We start from the raw sequence: 18,932 nt of genomic DNA, 5'->3' as shown, positions 1-18,932 counted from the left end.
GTAGGGTCAGGGTGTGGGGGTGGGCAGTCAATGTTAGGTCAGAGCAGCCACTGAGGCCCGTCGGGGGGGGCTCTCGCCCTGGCCCTCGGGTATGTACTCACCCTGTGTTGTCGAGGTAGAGCCTCAGCACAGCCCACACAGACACACACACAGTTGGGGTCCCTGGGAGAGTAAGAAAAGAAGCTCGGTGATAACAGGAAAACCCACGGGCCCTGGGTTCCCCTCAGATTTGAGGCTCCCAGAAGACGCTGTCCCCACTCAGACAGGGGGTTCTGACCCATGGGGCAGGTCTCCCTTTTAGATCTGGAGTCTTGGGGACCCTAAGTCCCTCCTGGGGGTTCATGTACCCGTAAGACCCTGGGCTATCTCACTTCTCAGAAGGACTCCTGAGCCTATCATCTCTTTCTGATGGTGGGTTTCTATAGGCAGGAAGAGCAAGAAAGGGTCCAAGAACCAGAAGCACACCATCAGCTGCAGGGCAGGACAGCGCCTCCCTCCTCTGACCTAACACACCCTGACTGCGGGACCAAGGACATACCTGGCCATGAGGCCTGAGCCTGTCCAGGCCACAGCCAGTGACCTACCCCAGCCTATAATGGTGTACCAGTAGAAGTATCTCCTCTCAGGGAAGAAGGTCTCCACCAGCAGGGTGAAGAGGTATAGGCCCTCGATGAACAGCCAGAAGTAGTTGGACACGACACAGTAGTGGAAGAAAACCATTATGGCCTTGCATTCCACCTGCAAAGAGGGCAGGGAGGGTGAGGGAGGCATGAAGCTCCCACTGCTGGCCCCCACCCAGCCCTGGAAATCCAGCCCAACAGGACCGGGTAGAATCCTGAAGGCCCTACAACTCTGACATGCTGGGATTCAAACACCCCATGGGGCTGAAAAACTCAACATTCCTGGATTTGAAGAGTTAAAAATGTAGCATCCTATGATTCTGGGTCGAAGCTGCCCATGGAGGCAACTCTACACATGCCAGATAAGAGTTGGGCCGGGGGCGAGCACAGGACTCTCTCCCCTCCCCAGGCTCATTCTCCCAGGTCTTTCCTGCTCTTTCTCCAGCCCCTCCAGGTAAGGTGGATACAGAGGACCCTGCAGGAGGCTCCTTGGTAAAATAAAGGTTTTGGACATCAAGGGGGAATGCTCTTGGCCCCCAGAAATCTCAGAGAGACACCGCCCCCCACCCCCGGCTCCAAGTATGCCCTCCTGGGTCAAGACCCTATGCTCTGGGATGTTCTTTACATCTTATTCCATCAAAGCCTGTATTTTCTGCTTACCTCCAAAAGGTATGACAATTGGGGAGGTAGTCTGGAGAAAATCCAAGCCAAGCAGCCCCTTGGCTCTGTCACGGGTTAGTTAAATGCCCAGGGGCCAGGCCAGCCCTCTCTCTGAACCTAGTTTCCTTCTTGGGCAAGTGGGACTTGGCATTTCCACTCTCCCTTCCACATCTGTTCTGCCAAGTACATGTACAGAGAGAGGGACAGGAAACGACATCATACGGGGATCTCACTGGCTACTAGCAACCTCACGGTCATTCCCGGATTTCCGCATTCACTGGGGACAATGCCTTAACGTGCAGAAAAACACCTGGATGACCGGGTGTCGCAGGGAAGGGAGTCCTGGGAGGGCAGGAGGCCTTCCTGCCAGGGCCCGGCTTACTCACAGTGGAGATGAAGCAGTGGTTGCTGTCCTGCTCCGCATAGAGGATCCAGTCTTTGATGAAAACGGAGATGGCCCTCAGCATGAATGACACGAACAGGTTCATGTGGATGAAATTGCGGGTGCAGTGCAGCTTCCTACGCCAGCAAGCCAGGGGAGGAAGAGGCCTTGAAGCAAGGAACCTGTTCCACCCGTCCACTCTGTGGTCTGCTTTGGGCCAACTCCACGGTTTTGTCTCAGGGGGTCCCCACCTTGCCACCTCCTTCCCACCTCTCTAAAGCCTCATTCACTGCCAGGCCTTTGTTGCCTGGCTCCACTATTCCGAGAGGCCAGACTTTCCCCTCCTGTGAGCTCTGTCTATCTAGGATAAAAGTGAGGAACATAGGTCTACCTTGCTGGTGGCCCTGGACACGTCAGTGGCTGTCTCTGGGGTCAAGTTTCCCATCCGTTAGCCTAGGGGTGGAGGAAATGTCCTTGCCCTCTAAGGGACCTCCAGGGCTGATATCCAGGGGCAGGGGTGGGGGGTGGGTGGGACAGAGAAAGGGCTCTGAGCTACGGTGGGCTGCACTAGCTCAAACACTGCTGGGGGAGGGTCTTACCGGAAACGACACAGGATGACCATGGCAGTGGTGAGGGTGACAAGGGATGTGCTGTAGCCAACTGTGTACAGGGCCTTGACCGACAGGTAGTAATAGTCCTGGAGCAAAGCACAAAATACTCAGCGTTCCACACGGGGCTTGCCCCAATCCCCCAGCCCCCTCAGGCCAGGGCTTTCCCACCTCGGGGACCACTACCCGGCTCCTCCTTTCTTTCTTGCCTCCTCCTCTCCCTCTACTACTCTGCCCCTCACCCCATCCCCCATGAGTTTTTTACTCCCCTCTGCAGTGTCTGTATTCTGCTGACATTCAGTAAATGCTGGCTAAATAGAGGGGCACCAACCAATCAGAATAGCCTTAGCCTGGAGAAGTGTCCAGGAGGCCCCCTGCTGAGCCCAGCATCAACCTTTCAGTTGTCGGGCCACAGGAAGGATGAGCACCCTAGCAGAGTAGCCGGAGAGGTAGGGGACATGTGGTAGGGGCTGGAGGAACTCAGACAGCAAACCAGATGCTTCTTGGCCCAGAATGAATGAATAAGTCTTGCCCTCTGCGTATCCGCCTTGGGTACACAGCAGGTGCTCGTGGACTGCCTGGGGACCTGAGCTTCCTGGAGTCCCAATAGGAGCCAAGGCCTTTGCTGGGAACACCCTGCCACGGGCCTCCTCGGCTCCACCCCCACCACCTCCAGGTGGGGACAGATACTCACCTGGTCCCCGGTCTCTGATTCATATTCATCGAACCCACAAGCATCCACATAATGAGGGAACGGCTCCGACCATCCATCCTCAGTGCAGTTCCGGCTCACCACCCTCATGTCTGCAGTAGAACAAAAACTCAGTGAGGCATGGAAATGATTTAAAAGGACCCTGAAATTCTCACTTGAAAATTACTTCTTCAGTGGGAATTTCTGGAAACCCATATGCCCATCCGGGAAGCATGGTGACTGAAGGTTCACAAAATCTTCCACTGTCTGAGGGAAAATAGTGATTGCTGGTGCCCTTAAGCCTTTACACAAAGGACACTGGGGAGGACCAGGCACTGCAGATCTCTTAACAAGCGGTGAGGGGACCGAGCCAGGCTGAGTCCAGCCTCCTCCTCTTCTGGAACTGGCAAATGCTCACCCGGGAAAGGCCTGAGCCCCTTGCCTAGGCCCTGCGTCAGCACGTGTCAAATTGCAATGGGCAGAAAAGAATGATGTGAGGTCATCATTGCAAACCCCGCTGTGTTCCAACCCCCAGATTCTGGTCCAGTAACCACCTCAGGTGTCTGTGATGTAGGAGCTCCTGTCATACATGGGGAGCTGCGAGCCTTCCAGCAGCAATATCCGCACAAAGGGGACGCACGGCTTGCTTAATTAACAAGGACCAGACCTCCATTAACCTAGCACCAGATCTTATTAAGATATGTATTTAAGTTTAAAAAAAAAAAAACAAAAAAAACTTTTGTCTTCCCAGGTTTAGAGGTCTGTTTTCTGTCACTAATGCGCTTTAATTTTCTTTTGATAGACTTTAAAGGCCATTTTGCAGGACACCAAAGCAGAGGGAGTCATTTCCTGTCTACAGAGTGGAATCTAGATTGGTTTTTGCCCCGCCTGGGGCCTTTTAGCCTTTAATGATTGCTCATTTCATCCTCCCCTCTCCTGACTGTCTGTAAGGGTGAACCACAGACACCCCATGGAGGGGAGAAGGCAAGCAGCCCCCTCTGCCTCCATCCCTGCACTTGAGTGTGGCCCCAGGCTGTCCCCTGTCCCCAGACTGGCTTTCTGGGAACTTACCTGGTATATTAGGACACATGGGAATGTTTTTTTCTTTTACAGGATTCAGGGGCCAGAAAATTGTGTACAACAGGTAACATCTATGGAAAAGGGGCCTCCAGAACCCATGTTTCTGGAAGGATCCCCCTGCTGTGGCCAAGGCCACCCCTGGGGAGCTCAGGAAGGAGGAAAGGGCAGAGACCAAGACCAGAAAGCCCTCCGCACTTTTCCAACCTCATGTCCTTGCCAGTTGAGTTGGAAGAGCTGGGGCCAATTCTTTTTTACCAAGAGAGTCAGAAACATACTTCCTGGGACTCTGGGAAGCAGCAGAGGGTGGGTGACCCCTTCCATAGAAGACAGCTCTGCCCCGAGTGGGGGATTACTGGTTTCCATTGCTTCTCGAGTTTGGAGTCCTGTGACACAGGATGAGGAGGACGTCTGCCAGGCCCAGGGAAAGAAGGAGTCACTTCTGTCCCACATTTTGATGCCAAATTCTTTCTTCCAGCAAATCTATGTCAGGCTGTTACTGGCTGGCGACCTCCTTCCAAGTCCCACTGAAAGTCTGCATGTCCTGGGGGAATCAGGGCCTTGGCCAAGTCCCTTCTCATTTCTGGACCTCATCTCCTCTCTGCTTTGCCCACATCAGGGTGGTGGGAAGAGGAAAGGGAAGCTGCTTTGAAAAGCAATTTTGTAAAAGTGTCCTAGAGGTAGAAGCCATTTCCTTTCTTTTATTTTCCTTCTTTCTCTGTTTCTTTTTATAAGACAGTGTGGGCACAGAAGCGTGTAAACCATTTTGTTCAGAACTATTCCACGAATTTGCCACTCTATTGTTCTGATGGAAATCTCCAGAAGATGGAGTACTCTCCAGAATGTCAAAAACTTGTAGTGGCTGTGCCTACTTCACTAGGCTATTTTGCCCCAGCAATTTCATAGGAGCACAGAATTTTAGGGAAGTAGTTCTCAAAGTGGGCACCCTTCCCAGACCAGCCCATCAAGCAGCAACTGGGAGACTGGCTAGAAATGAACATTCTCAGGCCTCACCCCAGGCCTACTAAATCAGAGACTCTGGGGGTGGCGTCCTGGAATCTGAGTTTTAATAAGCTCACTAGGTGACAGATCACAGTGAAAGTTCGAGAACCACCACTGCACCTTTGGAAGTTCCAAACTATCAGGGGCCTTCTGATCTAGGGGATCTGTACTTGGGAGTCCACAATGAAGCTTTGAGAGATCTGCACTCCCAGAAATTATATGCACAATGTTCTATCTGAGCACACGAGTGCAAGTTTCCCTGGAGAAAATCCACAGCTTTTTCAGAGAAGGAGAGCGACCTGTCAAAGATCACACAGCCACAGAAAGGCACTGACTGCCCTGGAATAGGGGCCCCCAAGCTCACGTGTCAGCAGGTGCCCTCCCTCCAGCCAGCCCCTGGTTGGCCCCAGCTTACCCATAACCTCACCTGAGAGATCCAAGGAGTTACTGTCAGGGAAATCGAACTCTCCTGCAAAGCACAAAAGTGGGCATGAGTCAGCACACACAGCCATCCACGTGTGGGGCCATGCATGGTATACTCTCCACCCTGGTAGCCCAAGGCCATCCCTGGTCCAGACGCCAGAGGTGGGGTCTTGGCCAAAAGGCCTCAGCGCGCACATGGCAGCCACACACCGCTCTGACACACCATGCCTTCTAGCATCAATCTCATTTGCTTTGTATTTCCGTGATGCTAATGATGGCCCATGACTCAGTTCTCCCCACTGGGCAACAGGAAGTGGAAATGGGATATTGTCAGGAAGGTGGGAGGGCCTCTGGACTGGGAGGGGAATGGAAAAGGATGACTGGCCCTTTTCCAGAAAAAGGCAAGGAGCAGCAATATGGGTCCCGGCCTTGGGTCTCTTCTTTGGTCTGCAAGCCTCCATCTCAGCCCCAAACCTATCTCATCCTGGATGAGCCCAGGACTTCATCCTCAGACATTTTTTTTTCTTTCTCCTGACTCTTTATTCTCACCTCCATCCTTTCTTATCAAGAATCCCCTGCTGGCAATGAACCCTCGTTTCCTTTCCACTTCTCAAAGTCCTGCTTTTAACACGTAGCTGACATGCCACCCTCTCCAGGAAGCCTCTCCGGACCTACTCATTATCCCGCCTGCATACTGCATAGCGAGGTCTCCCATGCTCTCAAGCCTGCCCTACATTTCAACTTCACAGCCACCAAGGATGTCAGTATCTACGTGGGCTCACACACACATTCAGGCCTGTATGTATGCTTGGGCACACGGGTAGGCTCGTTTTCCAACCCCTCCATGCGTGTGTCTCATACTCCCAAATCAGCCCGTGAGCACCCAACACCAAGGCACCTGTGCCTTCCATCTGCCTGTGTCCCCCACCTCCCGGATGGCCAAAGGTGGCTGGTGTGGGGAGAACCTGGTCTCTGATAAGCCTCTGCTTCCACCCCCACCCATTCCCAGCAGTCAGAACTGGGCTCTCGCTGGATGGACAGATGGACAGATAGATGATCAGCAGCCTGTCTTCTCCAAGGTTCCTCTTACCAATGGTTTCCATCTCCCACACTGAAACAGAAAAAGAGAGACAACACAGAGGTGAACAAGGGGGCTAATGGTGAGTCTGCTCTCACTGGGTCCTGTCGATTTCCTCCCTCTCCTGCTCCCTACTCCCAGACTCTGCTGGGGACCCAAGGCCATGAGGACTACAGGCTGGGGGTGGGCCAGACACGGGACCCAGTTAAGGAGAAATGAGAGGAGGAGAGAGATCAGTGCTCTTGTATCTTCAATAACCTGCAAAGCAACAACTACTACAGCGAACAGATTCAGCCTTGGAAACCGCAAAACAAAAGGAGAAATGCCATTCTCAACTTTCTAACTATTTAAGGCAAATCTCACTGATCCAGCTTTGTGAACAGAGATGCTAAAAGGCCCTGCCTTAATGAGCCATTAAGAATCAGGTGTAAATAACACATTCATCATGCAATTGCCAGAGGGAGGGATATAGTGCGAAGGTCTTAAATCTTAAAATCTTAATTTACTGCTGATTCATGTTGCCTTTTTTGTTGTTGAAAAGCAGCAGTCTTGCCATGGTACCTGACTCAAAGTGGATGTGTAAGAAACTTCAAGTAAACGATGAATGAGAGGAATACATGCACGGAGGAAGTGATGAAGGTGGTTTCCATAGGAACGCATCAGAGATGCGGCTGAGTCACCTGCGGTCACCACACCTGATGCCCCGCCATGCACATGGTACCCCGCACCCCAGCGCTTCCTGAGTTTGTCTCCTCTTTCAAATTCATTTCCTGTCCTGCTCTGGGTCACGCCCAGTCCCCCAGTTTTCAGGATGAGACAGCCCAACTGCCACTCTCCCTCTGGGCTGGCAGGTCTGGAGGTGGGAGGTGTGGCTGAAAGCTCCACAAGGGGAAGTGGGGGGGAGGGGAGGTGGGGCATTGTAGCTAAACCCTGCTTCCGTGGTCTTTGCATGGGGCCTTGCACCCCAACATACTGCCACCTTCTGCAAGCCCGTTCCCCTCTGGGCAGGGTCAGGGATGTTGTAGAGTAAAAGTCCCAAGAGTAAAAGAAAATATGCCTCTGCCTCTCACAGACAGGGTGGGGGACGGAGGTAGGCAAGACTCCCTAGTGGACTGGAACTTGGAACTCTCCAATTCTAGAAGGACATTGGCCTAAGCCTTAGGCAGGTGAAACAGGAAGCTGAGGGCCAGGTGACAAAGTCCTGTGCATGACCACACAAGTGACTCAGATCCCTCTAATCCCTCCATCTTCCTCTAAACAAGGTTCCAACCCAGGGCTCAGCAGTCAGTGGGCCAGTTCTCAGGATATCACCTGCCTGGAGTCCAGCCCTGCTTCCTCTCCCTGCCCCCACTACCTTGGTGCCCTGCTTCCCTTGATGGCCACAAGGAGTAGGGTGAGGACCAGGGTCTGGCTATAGGCCCCTCCCAGAGTCAGTGTGGACTGGCTGGACAGCAGCCTTTCTTAGGAGCTACAAGGTCCCAGCTGAAAGGTGGGAACTGGCCTGGAAAGCCCAGCGGACTCACCCCCAAAGAAGAGATCTGCATGATCCCCTTTTCCTCAGACCCCTGCCCTTGGAGATGTAGTCATTAAGGCCTTGTGCCTTTAGGCAGAGCACTGCCCCCTCTCCTCTGCCTCCTGTCCTTACATCTTTTTTTTTTAAGTTTATTTATTTTGAGAGAGACAGAGACAGCATGAGCAGAGGAGGGGCAGGGAGGGAGGGGAGAGAGAGAGAGAGAGAGAGAGAGAGAGAGAGAGAGAACGAACCCCAAGCAGGCTCCACATTATCAGCGCAGAGCCCAATGTGGGGCTCAAATTCACAAACTGTGAGATCATGACCTGAGCCAAAATCAAGAGTTGGATGCTTAACCAACTGAGCCACCCAGGCACCCCTCCTGTCCCTACGTCTTGAGGCATACAACTCAGCCACTGCCCACCCCTAGGACTCTCAAATTGGTCTGGGGCCCCTGAGTATCTCCATAGCATATCAATGGCCCCCCAAGACCTGAAACACAGACATGTCCCAAACTGAGCTCTTTGTGACAACATACCCAGTATCTAAGTGGGTATGTGAGTGTGGACATGGGAGAAGAGTCTTACATCCAGCTGCCTAAGGGTGTCTTGTTGTGTGTCCATATCTGGGTGTCTCTCTGAGCCTCTGAGCATCCCTGCATGAAGTATATTGATAGTAACACCAACTAACATTATTGACCATTAAAATGTGTCAAGGCCTGGACTGAGTGACTACCACATGCATTCCTCCACTGATTCCCCAGTCACTATGCCACATTCCCATTTGACAGACTAGGGACAGAGGGGTGAATTGCCTTGCTCCAGGCCCCACTTGGGTAAGTGATGGAGCCCACATCTGAGAGCACATTGCCTCACGCATACGGCACATCTCCACGTCGACCTGGGGGCCCGGTCTGCAGGTGCCTCCGTGGCCCCGTGTGGACCAGGGTCTGTGGTTTCACCCTCCCACCAGCATGGGAGCTCTGGAGTGTGGAATATCGGCCTTCAGGGTGTCCCAGGTAGGTCGGGGGCCCAAGTGTGGGGAGCAGACTAGACCAATCGAGGCCTAAAGAGGTCCCAGGGGGAAACTCACCTTGGTCTGGGTTGAAGATTCGGAAGAGTTCAGGGCAGCTGACGAGGACCATCTCCCCCACACGGGCAGGCTTCCAACACGTGAGGTTGTCCCACATCCCGGGGCAGCCTGTGCGGAAGAGAGCCGTGGTGAGGGGGGCCCAGCCCCACACATGCACACGCACCACACACACCACACACATGCACACATGCAGGGGTTCACATGTGCACACATACACCCTTGTGAGCCAGGCCCTTGCAGTGGGAGGGAAGAGTTTCCTGGAGGGAAGGTGAGGCTTACTGTGTGAGGCAGGGCTCAGCCTCATCCCTGAACACCCCTCAAAGAGGAGCTGGGACATTTAGGAGTTCCTGGGGTGGGGAGGGAGCGCTCATCTGACTTTGCATCTCCCACAGCCCCACGGTGCTGGCAGGACGGCAGGGAAGAGAGAAACAGAGCAGCAACAGGACAGGGCGGGATCAGTAAGCATGAGAGGCCGGGGGTCTTTACAGCAACCTCCCATCATCCCGCACCAGCTCCCCCCAGTCCTCCAGGCCTCCACTATCACTCTGGGGGCCAGCTTCAGCTCGGCCTCCTTGGTGGGCCTTCCCTGCCCCTAAGGGGAGGGCTGGGAACTGGCTGGCCTGAGGGTGCTGCTCCAGGGCCGCACCTGCCTTCCAGATGGCGAGGCTCTGACACCTGAAGGAGGAGGGCAGAGGCATCCAGGCAGAGGCCTGCATGGCCACGGCCCGGGACTGTGAAGGGACGCAGTGTGGGGGCAGGGGGGACACGGGCCCAGTTCAGGCAAATACTGAGAGCTGGAAAGGGAGGAGGGAGCAAGGACAGGCTGAGGGGTGTCTGGGAATCATCCAGATTTGGGTCTCACTGGACATGCACTGCTGGGAGCATGACGGACTTGATATAATTTGATATTATTTGATGAACCAGATATTATTTGGGGGCTCAGCAGACCCTCCTGCCCCTCTGCCCACCATGCATCCTCTCTCTCCTTCCAGCTCCCACACTCCCTGTGGCCACTTTCTCACCTCCCTTCATGCTCCACCCTTTCCTGACTCTACCTCCCTCTCCACTGAAATGTCTCTGGCCTGGGCCACCAGCCGCCCACAGCCCACCTCGTCACCCTGGCAGGGCTTGCCCTGCTGACCCTGTGTGAATGCAGGTGCTGGCGGCCACCCTGGCCCTGGCCTCTCCCCTCTCCCCTTGGACAAGACCACTGGTTCCTGGACTTAAGGACAGAGCTACACACAGACAACCTCCCCATCCCGAGTCCTGCACTCCCTGAAAGCAGCCTCCCGTGACTGGATATCCCTAGCATAAAGGGTCCGGGGCAATCCAAACCCAGCATGTCCAAGACTCAACTCAGCATCTCCTACTAAAGCCTCATCTCCTGTCTCAGCCCCAGCTAGACACCTAGACTTGATGTCACCTCGGTTGACCCTCTGGCTAACCTAGTCGTCTTCAAACTTTAGCAAGCACCCTTAGCCCGCATAATTAGCTAAATCTCTCTTTGTAAATCTGTAGATCACGCATTCTTTCTTAGAAAAGAACAGAGCCCTTCTGCGTGTCACCAACCTGGCCAACCTCCGAGCACTATAATGTTGTCTTTATAGCTGGCACCATCGAGTGGGCATGTAATCAAGAAATGTAACAGACCACCGCACTCCCTTAACTGATTAACTGCCCTATACCCATTTAAACAAATCCCTGTTGGTGGTGGGGGTGGGGGGGTTGCTCAGAGGCTCAGCTGGTTGAGTGTGTGACCTCGGCTCGGGTCATGATCTCACAGTTCCGCGAGTTTGAGCCCCACATCGGGCTCTCTGCTATCAGTGCAGAGCCCGCCTCAGATCCTCTGTCCCTCTCTCAGCCCCTCCCCACTCATTTTCTCTCAAAAATGAATAACCATTAACATTAATTAATTTAAAAAATAAAAAAAAAATCTCTGGGCCAGGCAGAAACCTCAGAGTTGGCCTTTGGACAAGGCTGCCTTCTCCCCAGTGGCCTTTGGACAAGGCTGCCTTCTCCCCAGTGGCCAGCTTCCTGAACAAAGCCTATATTCCTTTCCAATCAAAATTCATCTCTCGAGCATTGGCTTTTTGAGCAAAGGGTAGCTGAAGTTGGGTTTCGGTAACAGACCACCCTTGCTAGGTCTCCTTCTCCTTCTTGTTCCAGGTCTAACTGAACACCATATCCTGTTGGTTTGAGTTCCAAATATTTGTGGAATCCATGCCCTATTCTCCATCCCCCTACCCCCACCTAGTTAAGGGGCAACCTACCTTTCATTGGGACCATAGTCTCCTCCACCCCACACAGCTGTGACAGTGATCTTTCCAAAAGGAAGATCCAGCCTGGTCATACAGCCCACCCCACCTCAAGTCCTTAATATGGCCCCCAAGGCCCGGCCCTCACTTTCCCCTCACTTTTCCCCTGGCAGTTCACCCAGGGAAGGGACATGAAGTGAGAAGGGCATGGAGGAGGGAGCCCCAGGGAATCCCACATTTACCAGGTGGGCAGTAGAGGTACATGTGGTGATGTAATTCCTAAGAGGGGACAAAGGTGGAGGAGAGAGGTGGCTGCATGGGGCGGGGGGCGGGGGGGGGGGGGGGGGGGGTGGGTGGGCGGGTCTGACAGCAGAATACAGTTTCAGGAAGAGACCCACATCCTGCTGAGGGGTCTATAAATAAGGGCTTTAGAGAGGGCTTCTCTACCAGATAAGAGACAGCCAGTGGGTGACCCACAGTGTCCCACCCCACAGAGCTGTTGTGACAATTCATGAATTCATACATGTAAAGCTCTTAGAACTCCAGGCTCACTCAATGCATGTTCACCGTTGTTACTGTCATTAATTTCATTATTTCAATTAGGTGTCCCTGAGAATCATTCCCCTGAGACAGGCCCAGGCAGGGAGAAGCAGCAGAGCCCTGCAAGGTGAGGAGAAATGCCAGTGGGGTGCCACCAACAGGTCACAGAGGATGCCTGGGCAGGCACTAGCTGGGACAGGGGGTCTAGGACTGGCCTCATGTGCTCCCAGCCTCTCTGTTGGGGCCCATGACAGACTTATGGGAGGCGTTTGGACAACAAGGCACCCAAAGCTTCCAAGTGCAGAAAACCCAGTCTCTCAGAATTCAGATCTGACTATTTTGGAATTCACACCCAGTCACGTTGGCATATAATCTCCTGCTCCTGGAATGACCAAGCTTGGGAGCTGGAAGCACCATAGAAAACTCTGAAAGGTAACAAACCAAGAAGACAAGGACACTGGGGTGAGAGAGGAGCAGGGTCCCAGGCCTCACTGGGACCACCAATAATATCCAGTGATCGCCGATTCCTGTCCACCCTTCACAGCAGGACATCCAGCCGGCATGTGGCTCCTTATGACATCATGTCCTTGAAAGAGACCCAACAGCACATCTTTGGCTGCCATGGTCCATGCTGATGGTGGAATGGCTGTGGAGTGTGGCTGTGTCTGGCCCATGCCCTAGAAGCCCCAGCCAACAGATGTTCCCTTAATGTGGAACATTAGGCCCTGGCAGTGCCAGCTGCTACTGCCAGCTGACATTCCCAAGGTCTCAGACCACTCTAATTTCTCTTTTTGTTCTGTGTGTGTGTGTTTATTTATTTATTTTGATAGAGAGCGAGCATGTGCAGGAGGGGCAGAGAGAGAGAGAGAATTCCAAGCAGGCTCTGCACTGTCAGTGCGAGGAGCCCAATGAAGGGCTCAAACTCAGGAACCCGAGAGATCATGACCTCAGCCAAAACCGAGAGTGGAATGCCTAACTGACTGAGCCACCCATGTGCCCCTCAAGCCACTTTCAATAGAGAGAGCATAGTCCTGAGGGCTGAAGGGCAGGGAAGGATACAGGGCTCAGGCAGAGGTGCCAGGAGGGGAGAAGGGGACCCCCAGGTTGGAGGCCAGAGGTGCACAGGCATGGTGGGAAATGCATTCTCAGTCCGGGGCTGCCCTCCCTGGCCCCATTGCCCAGACAAACATCTACCAAGGGGTATCTGCCAAGGTGTGCGACCCTTCCCCGTGGCCTGCCACACTATCAAAGCCCTCCTCTTGCCTCCTTAGGCTCCCAGCATGGTTCCCCTCCAGGGACTAAGGGTCCTAGGAGCAATTCCTACAGCGTCAGGGCAGATGGAAAGACTAGAACTAAAATCCGTAACTCGATTTTAGTGACAGAGCCAGACACGCTCCACAAACTGGGCCCAATCCCAGTACCTGGACTTAGAAGACTGTAATATCATGATATAATAAGAACTATATGTTTGGTCTTCGTCCCAGGTCCTAGGCAGAGCTCCTAAGTCCTTGGAATTTCCTCAAGAGGATGAGACTGTCTTTTGTTATTCATAAGCCCCTTTCAACAACTCCTGAGTTTATGCTAATGAGGTGACTCTTGGCTGCTGTGGCTGGTTGCCAGGGGAACCAACCACGTGATTTCAGCCGCACCCACCAACCTCAGAGGAGGAGGGGCTAATCACCAATGGCCAAGGGTGTGGTGTAGTCAATCATACGTACATTACAGAACTTCCATAAAAACCCTAAACAATGGGGTTCCAAGAGTTTCTGCGTTGGTGAACACATCCACATACTAGGAAGGTGGTGCACCCCAAACTGCACAGGGACAGAAGCTCCTGCGCCTGGGATCCTTCTGGACTTTGCTCTGTGAACCCCTTCGTCTGGCTGTTCATTTATATCCTTTAGAGTAAACTGGTAAACATGTTTCCCTGAGTTCTGTGAGCCATTATCACAAATTATTGAACCTGACAAGGGGGTCATGGGAACCCCCAATTTGTAGTCAAGTCAGACAGAAGAGTGTGTAACATGGGGACTCATGATTTGCAAAATTGGTGTGTGAAGTGGCAGGGGTGGGGTGGGGGGACAGTCTTGAGACTAAGACCCTTAACCAGTACGGTCCATGCTAACTCCAGGTAGTTAGTATCAGAAGTGACTTAAATTGTAGGGAGACCACCTGGGTCCCACAGAAAACTGGAGAATTGCTTGGTGTGGAAAACTCACATATTCAATGTCAGAAATGCTCTGAATAGAGACACAGTTCTCCTTTAGGGGACAATGTCCCTGACCCCATCGGGAGTTCACAGACCTCTGCCCACTGGGGGCAGGAGGAAACTCCAGTGGCCACATCAAGGCTTCCCAGAATGCCCATGCACACTTCTACAGCTCCCCCTCTCAGCCCGTCCCTGAGGGAGGTGGTGTGGGCTCTGATGGGGCCTGCTCTGAATCCCCCCCCAGAAACCCTTTCTGGGGAGATGAGGAGGATAGGATCTGGGCTCTGGAAAGAGCCTTGAGTTTCTCTAAGTAAGGACAGCAACTCGTTTTCCTCCCACCCCCACAGAATATATCCAGCTTCTCTATCCCCATCTGTTCAGGATACTGAAACACCTTTTCTCCTTCTCTTCTCCCTCCTCCTTTTACCCCTTTTTTTTCCTTCGCATTCTCCCCTCACCCTCCCTCTTATTGTCTCGTTTATTCAAGAAACTCTGTGTCTGTTATGAGTCAGACGCTGCAGAGCAATACAGGAGTGAATAAAACAGCCCTAGTCTCTGCCTGCACAGAGCTTATAGTCTGGGGGTCATGACAAACATTTTGCATTTTATGCTAAATGCTAAGAAGGCTCAGATGATGAATTACCTTCCTATGCTACTGCAACAAAGCAGACTCAGTGACCTAACTGCCCCAATTTCTTACGGTTCCGGAGGTCAGAAAGTCCAATATAGGTGTCACTGGACTACAACGGAGATGTCTGCAGGGCTGCGTTTCTTCTGGAGGCTCTAGGGTGAGTCCATCTCCTTGTCTTTTCCAGATTCAAGACATTCTTTGCCCTGTGGTCCCTTTCACCATCTTCAAAGCCAGTAGCAAAGCATCCTCAAATCTCTCCTTCTCTGACCCTCCCGCCTCCTTCCTTTCCTTATAAGGACCCTTGTGATTATATTGGATCCACCTGAATAATCCAGGTAACTGTCCCCATCTTAAGATCCCTAACTTAATTACACCTGCCAAGTTCCTTTTGCCATGTAAGGTAATACATTCACAGGCTTTGGGGATCACGACGTGGACATCATTGGTGGGGGCATTGTTTTGCCTCCCACAGATGTGTTTTAAGACAAGGAGTCACATGGTCTGATTCAGCTGCGTGGGAAGGTAATACATTTCAAGAGAAGCAAATCAAACATGGAGACATGTCTGTTAGGATATGGCAGAAGTCCAGGGGATGGCGGAAGGACTTGATGTGGAGCCAGGACAGCGGAGATGGAAAAGGCATTCTGTGTAGGTGAGCTGGGAGGCAGAACGGATGGGCTTGGTGACAGACAGGCCAGACACGGCTGGCAAGTGCACTCATCCACATTATGCGGCTGAGTTCTCACCAACAGTATGTGGAGGTGATGAACTGCTCTCAAAGGCTCCCCTCACATAGTCCGCGCCCTTTCCCTCCCTCTCCCTTCTCTGTAGCATCCTTGGAGGCCACACGTTGAGGGGGGCAGTGTCCTGAGATGGAAGGAACCCAGATCTCTGAACGACTGTGCAGAGTCAAGCCCCACCTCCCACCTCTGCCAATCACACCGGCCTATGACGTGTGCAAGCAATCAAGACTGGTGTGTGCTGAGTCTCTGCAACTTTAAGGTTTTTTTTTTTTCGGTTGGTTGGTTTTTGGTTTTTGTTACTGCAGCAAGAAGTCTAGGCTACCTTGACTAATGCGGTGAAAGAGAAGGAGGTACCAAGGATGCTACCTGGATTTCTGGCTTGAGGGTCTGCGTGGCTAGAGAGGTTCGCCATTCCCCACAGGGGAGAGAACCGGGTGAGAAGCAAACGGTGGAGGGTATTGGGCTGCGGCTCAGGAGTCTCGTTTGGAGCGCGTTCAGTTTGAGGTGGTGCCAAGAGCCAAGTGGAGGTAGATTTCAAATAGGCGGTTAGATAAAAGTCCACAGTGCAGAGGGGAAGTCAGAACTGGAAGCAGGGAATGGGGAGCGGTTGGCACAGGGGTGCGTGGTAGGGCCACGGACCTGGATGACAGGTCCCGTGAGGCGGTGTGCATTAGAGAAGAAAAGGGAAGACAATAGGGCCTGGCCTCAACAGAAGAAGGCATGCCAGCATTCAGAGGAGGGGCTGGCAAAGAAGACGGAGGAGGGGTGGCCAGAAACATAGGGAAAACCAGACGTTAGTGACATAGCAGCCAGGAAAGCAGGCTCCAAGGAGGACACGGTCAAGTACATCATACACTGCTTCCCTCCCCTCCTCCCCCCTGCAGAAGAGGTCAAAAATCAGAATGGCTCCCATCCCCTGCGAGAGTTCTTTGCTTTGACGCCCCCAAGCCTCCCGCTTCACCTTTCCTCTGGTTCCCCAGTTCTACGAAGTCCACCTGTGCCCTCCTGGCTCAGTCTGCGCGCCCCCACCCCCCGCCCCAACTCAAAGTCTCTATGGCACCAGGTCAGAGGAATTCAGACACCTCGAGTTTCCTGCTCCAGGGGATAGCCCTGTGCACTCTTGGGGAGCTGCTCCCACTAAGACACTGCACAAAGCAGCCAACGAGAGGAAGTGCCTCGCAACAGCAGGAGGGGAAAAGACCACTTGGGCACACTGAACAGAGAGAGAACACAGGGCCATTAGCCTCAACTGGAACAAAATAAGGAGCTAATCGCAGGTTGTCATGGTGATGATTTCGTCCAGTTCCCCACAGTGCTCAAAACCCATGAGACCAGGGGCACCAAAGGGACTCAGACAAAGACGCCGTCCTCCCTTTGAGGATGCTTGGGTATTGTTAGAACAAGCCCCTCATTTTAGCACACAATTCAAGGGTAAAAAATGATTCGATTTACTGCAATTTACTTTACAGCCAATATTTCTGATCCGTAAAATGGGGACCAGCTGTGATCTCAGTGCAAGGGGCATCGGGGGTTGGGGACTGAAGATGCAGCCCTCCCCTCTGGAAGTCAGTGGTTCTCGAAGTGGGGACCCCAGACCAGGAACACCATAGAGAACTTGCCAGAAATACAGATGTTCAGGCCCCACCCAGCCCCACTGAGTCAGAAATTCTGGGGCTGGGTCCAGTAATTCTGTGTTTTAACAGCCTTCCAGGAAGTTCTGATGCAGGCTCAAGTGTGAGAACTACAAGACTAAAGAAAAACCAGTTTGGACAGAAACGGGACCCTTTGTCAGACAGGGGCAGTAAATTCCTCCGGGTGAGGGTCCCTGTAGACCCCACTTCTCATGCTGAGGGCCCATTCAATCTCAGAGCAGCAGGGAGGTGCAGTCAAGAAGCTGATCTTGCTCCTGGGGTGAGGAGCCTGGGCCCAGCCCTGAAGTGGCCCCCCTTCCTCCGGGCCTCTCCTCTTCTGGTGAGAGTGGAGGTGGGGGCTGGGACGCAACACTCTGCACCCAGGACAGGCCTCAGGGACTGGATCAGAATAGCAACAAGCAGGCTTTCTCATCTTCCCTCCAAGCCTCCTCCCTCCTGCCCCAGCCATGGCCACCACCGTAGGCCTCTTCCATCTTTTCCAGAGTAGGGGGCACCCCCAAGGAGGACCACACCCAAAAAGCCCACTGAAATGCAGAGAGGGCCTCCAGGCTGTGGAAGCCCACAGCCCTGCAAAGGGGAGGTGCTGGCTGGACTCACCCTGCACGGGCAGGCCACTTGGGCTGAGCAAGGAGAACAAAGCCACCAACCCAGCAGGCTGCGCCTGTGACCTGTGTGGGTCCCGGGGACTGTCAAGAGTGGAGACACCGTTCCCACGCACAGGAGTCCTTTCTCCTTCTCTCTGGGCACAAGAGCACTGCGGCACAAAGGGCACCCCCCAGCTAGAAGGGCAGACCTGGGTCCTGTCCCAGAGCTGGCTCCGGCCTTCTGTGTGACTCAGCCAGTGACTGCCACCTCCAGCCTCGACCTCTCCCTGTGTCACGTGACAGAGCTGGACTCAGTGCTGTCTCAAGCCCCATTGAGCTTTCAGGGCTTAGGATGAGGTACAAAACCATTAAATATAGCTCCTCAATAACAGTCTCAATAAACATCTTTAAAACACACCAAGGACGCTGTGAACAAAACCACGTAGTGGTCTGTGGCCTGACCTGTATTTTCTACCCTCTTCAGCTGTCTGCTGAGCTCCGGTACCTTTCCCCGCTACCCCAATCCCACCCCTACATCTCTCTGTCCCTTGGCTTCTACTCCGAAGGCCACTCTGTGCATTACCATGTCCTCTTTGGGGTGTCCCAGGGACAGACAAGGATTTGACCAGAAACAGCTGCCTTCGTGGGAGCTGCCCACAGCCCCAACCACACACGCACAGTAGCATGGAACAACCTCACCTCCAGCAGACCAGTGTCCTCCTTCCAATGCACTCACTTCACTGGATTTAAAAGATGATGGGGAGACATACGAAATACATATAAATATATTTCTAAAACAGGTCAGTGCATTACTGTGAGTTCACAACTCACAGTTACTGGAACAAGCCGACAGATCTTTTTCCATTTGCAAGTGCATCGTGCGCTTAGGGACAGAAGGGGCAGGGGAGGGGCAAAGAAGGGGTGCAGCGAGAGGGCTGGCCTCTCTCAGTTCACCCAAGCACGGACTGGCAACCCCATGCCAACTGCCAATTCTCCGTTACATCTGACTCTTGGCTAAGAATGAGCTCCCAGCCTGGCTTGCTTGTGCTCTGGGACCTGTTCCCTCATCCAAGACGACGTGGGCACCCCGTGGATGCTATCCCCTGCCCACACCAATGGTTCTCAAACTCGGATATCCTGTAGAATCATCTGAAGGCTTTTAACACATACTTTTA

General features: G+C 53.2%; 1 protein-coding gene and 1 long non-coding RNA gene across 2 annotated transcripts in view; one reads left to right on the top strand and one right to left on the bottom strand.

The window, feature by feature from the left end:
* Positions 1-18,932, top strand: part of LOC125930033 (uncharacterized) — a 192,500-nt gene that overhangs the window by 52,887 nt on the left and 120,681 nt on the right. The window lies entirely within an intron of this gene.
* Positions 1-18,932, bottom strand: part of ADCYAP1R1 (ADCYAP receptor type I) — a 48,573-nt gene that overhangs the window by 22,626 nt on the left and 7,015 nt on the right. The window contains exons 3-10 of the mRNA XM_049641656.1: positions 9,144-9,251; positions 6,554-6,574; positions 5,468-5,509; positions 2,965-3,074; positions 2,262-2,359; positions 1,667-1,799; positions 585-738; positions 102-162 (exon numbers count right to left, since the gene is read on the bottom strand). Of these exons, the coding sequence (XP_049497613.1) occupies positions 102-162; positions 585-738; positions 1,667-1,799; positions 2,262-2,359; positions 2,965-3,074; positions 5,468-5,509; positions 6,554-6,574; positions 9,144-9,251 (727 nt within the window). The remainder of the gene's footprint in view (positions 1-101; positions 163-584; positions 739-1,666; positions 1,800-2,261; positions 2,360-2,964; positions 3,075-5,467; positions 5,510-6,553; positions 6,575-9,143; positions 9,252-18,932) is intronic.

Source organism: Panthera uncia, chromosome A2 (genome assembly GCF_023721935.1).
Source record: "Panthera uncia isolate 11264 chromosome A2, Puncia_PCG_1.0, whole genome shotgun sequence".
NCBI classification, from domain to species: domain Eukaryota; kingdom Metazoa; phylum Chordata; class Mammalia; order Carnivora; family Felidae; genus Panthera; species Panthera uncia.
Note: the sequence above shows the minus strand (reverse complement) of the source record. Positions and strands in the feature narration are given on the sequence as shown.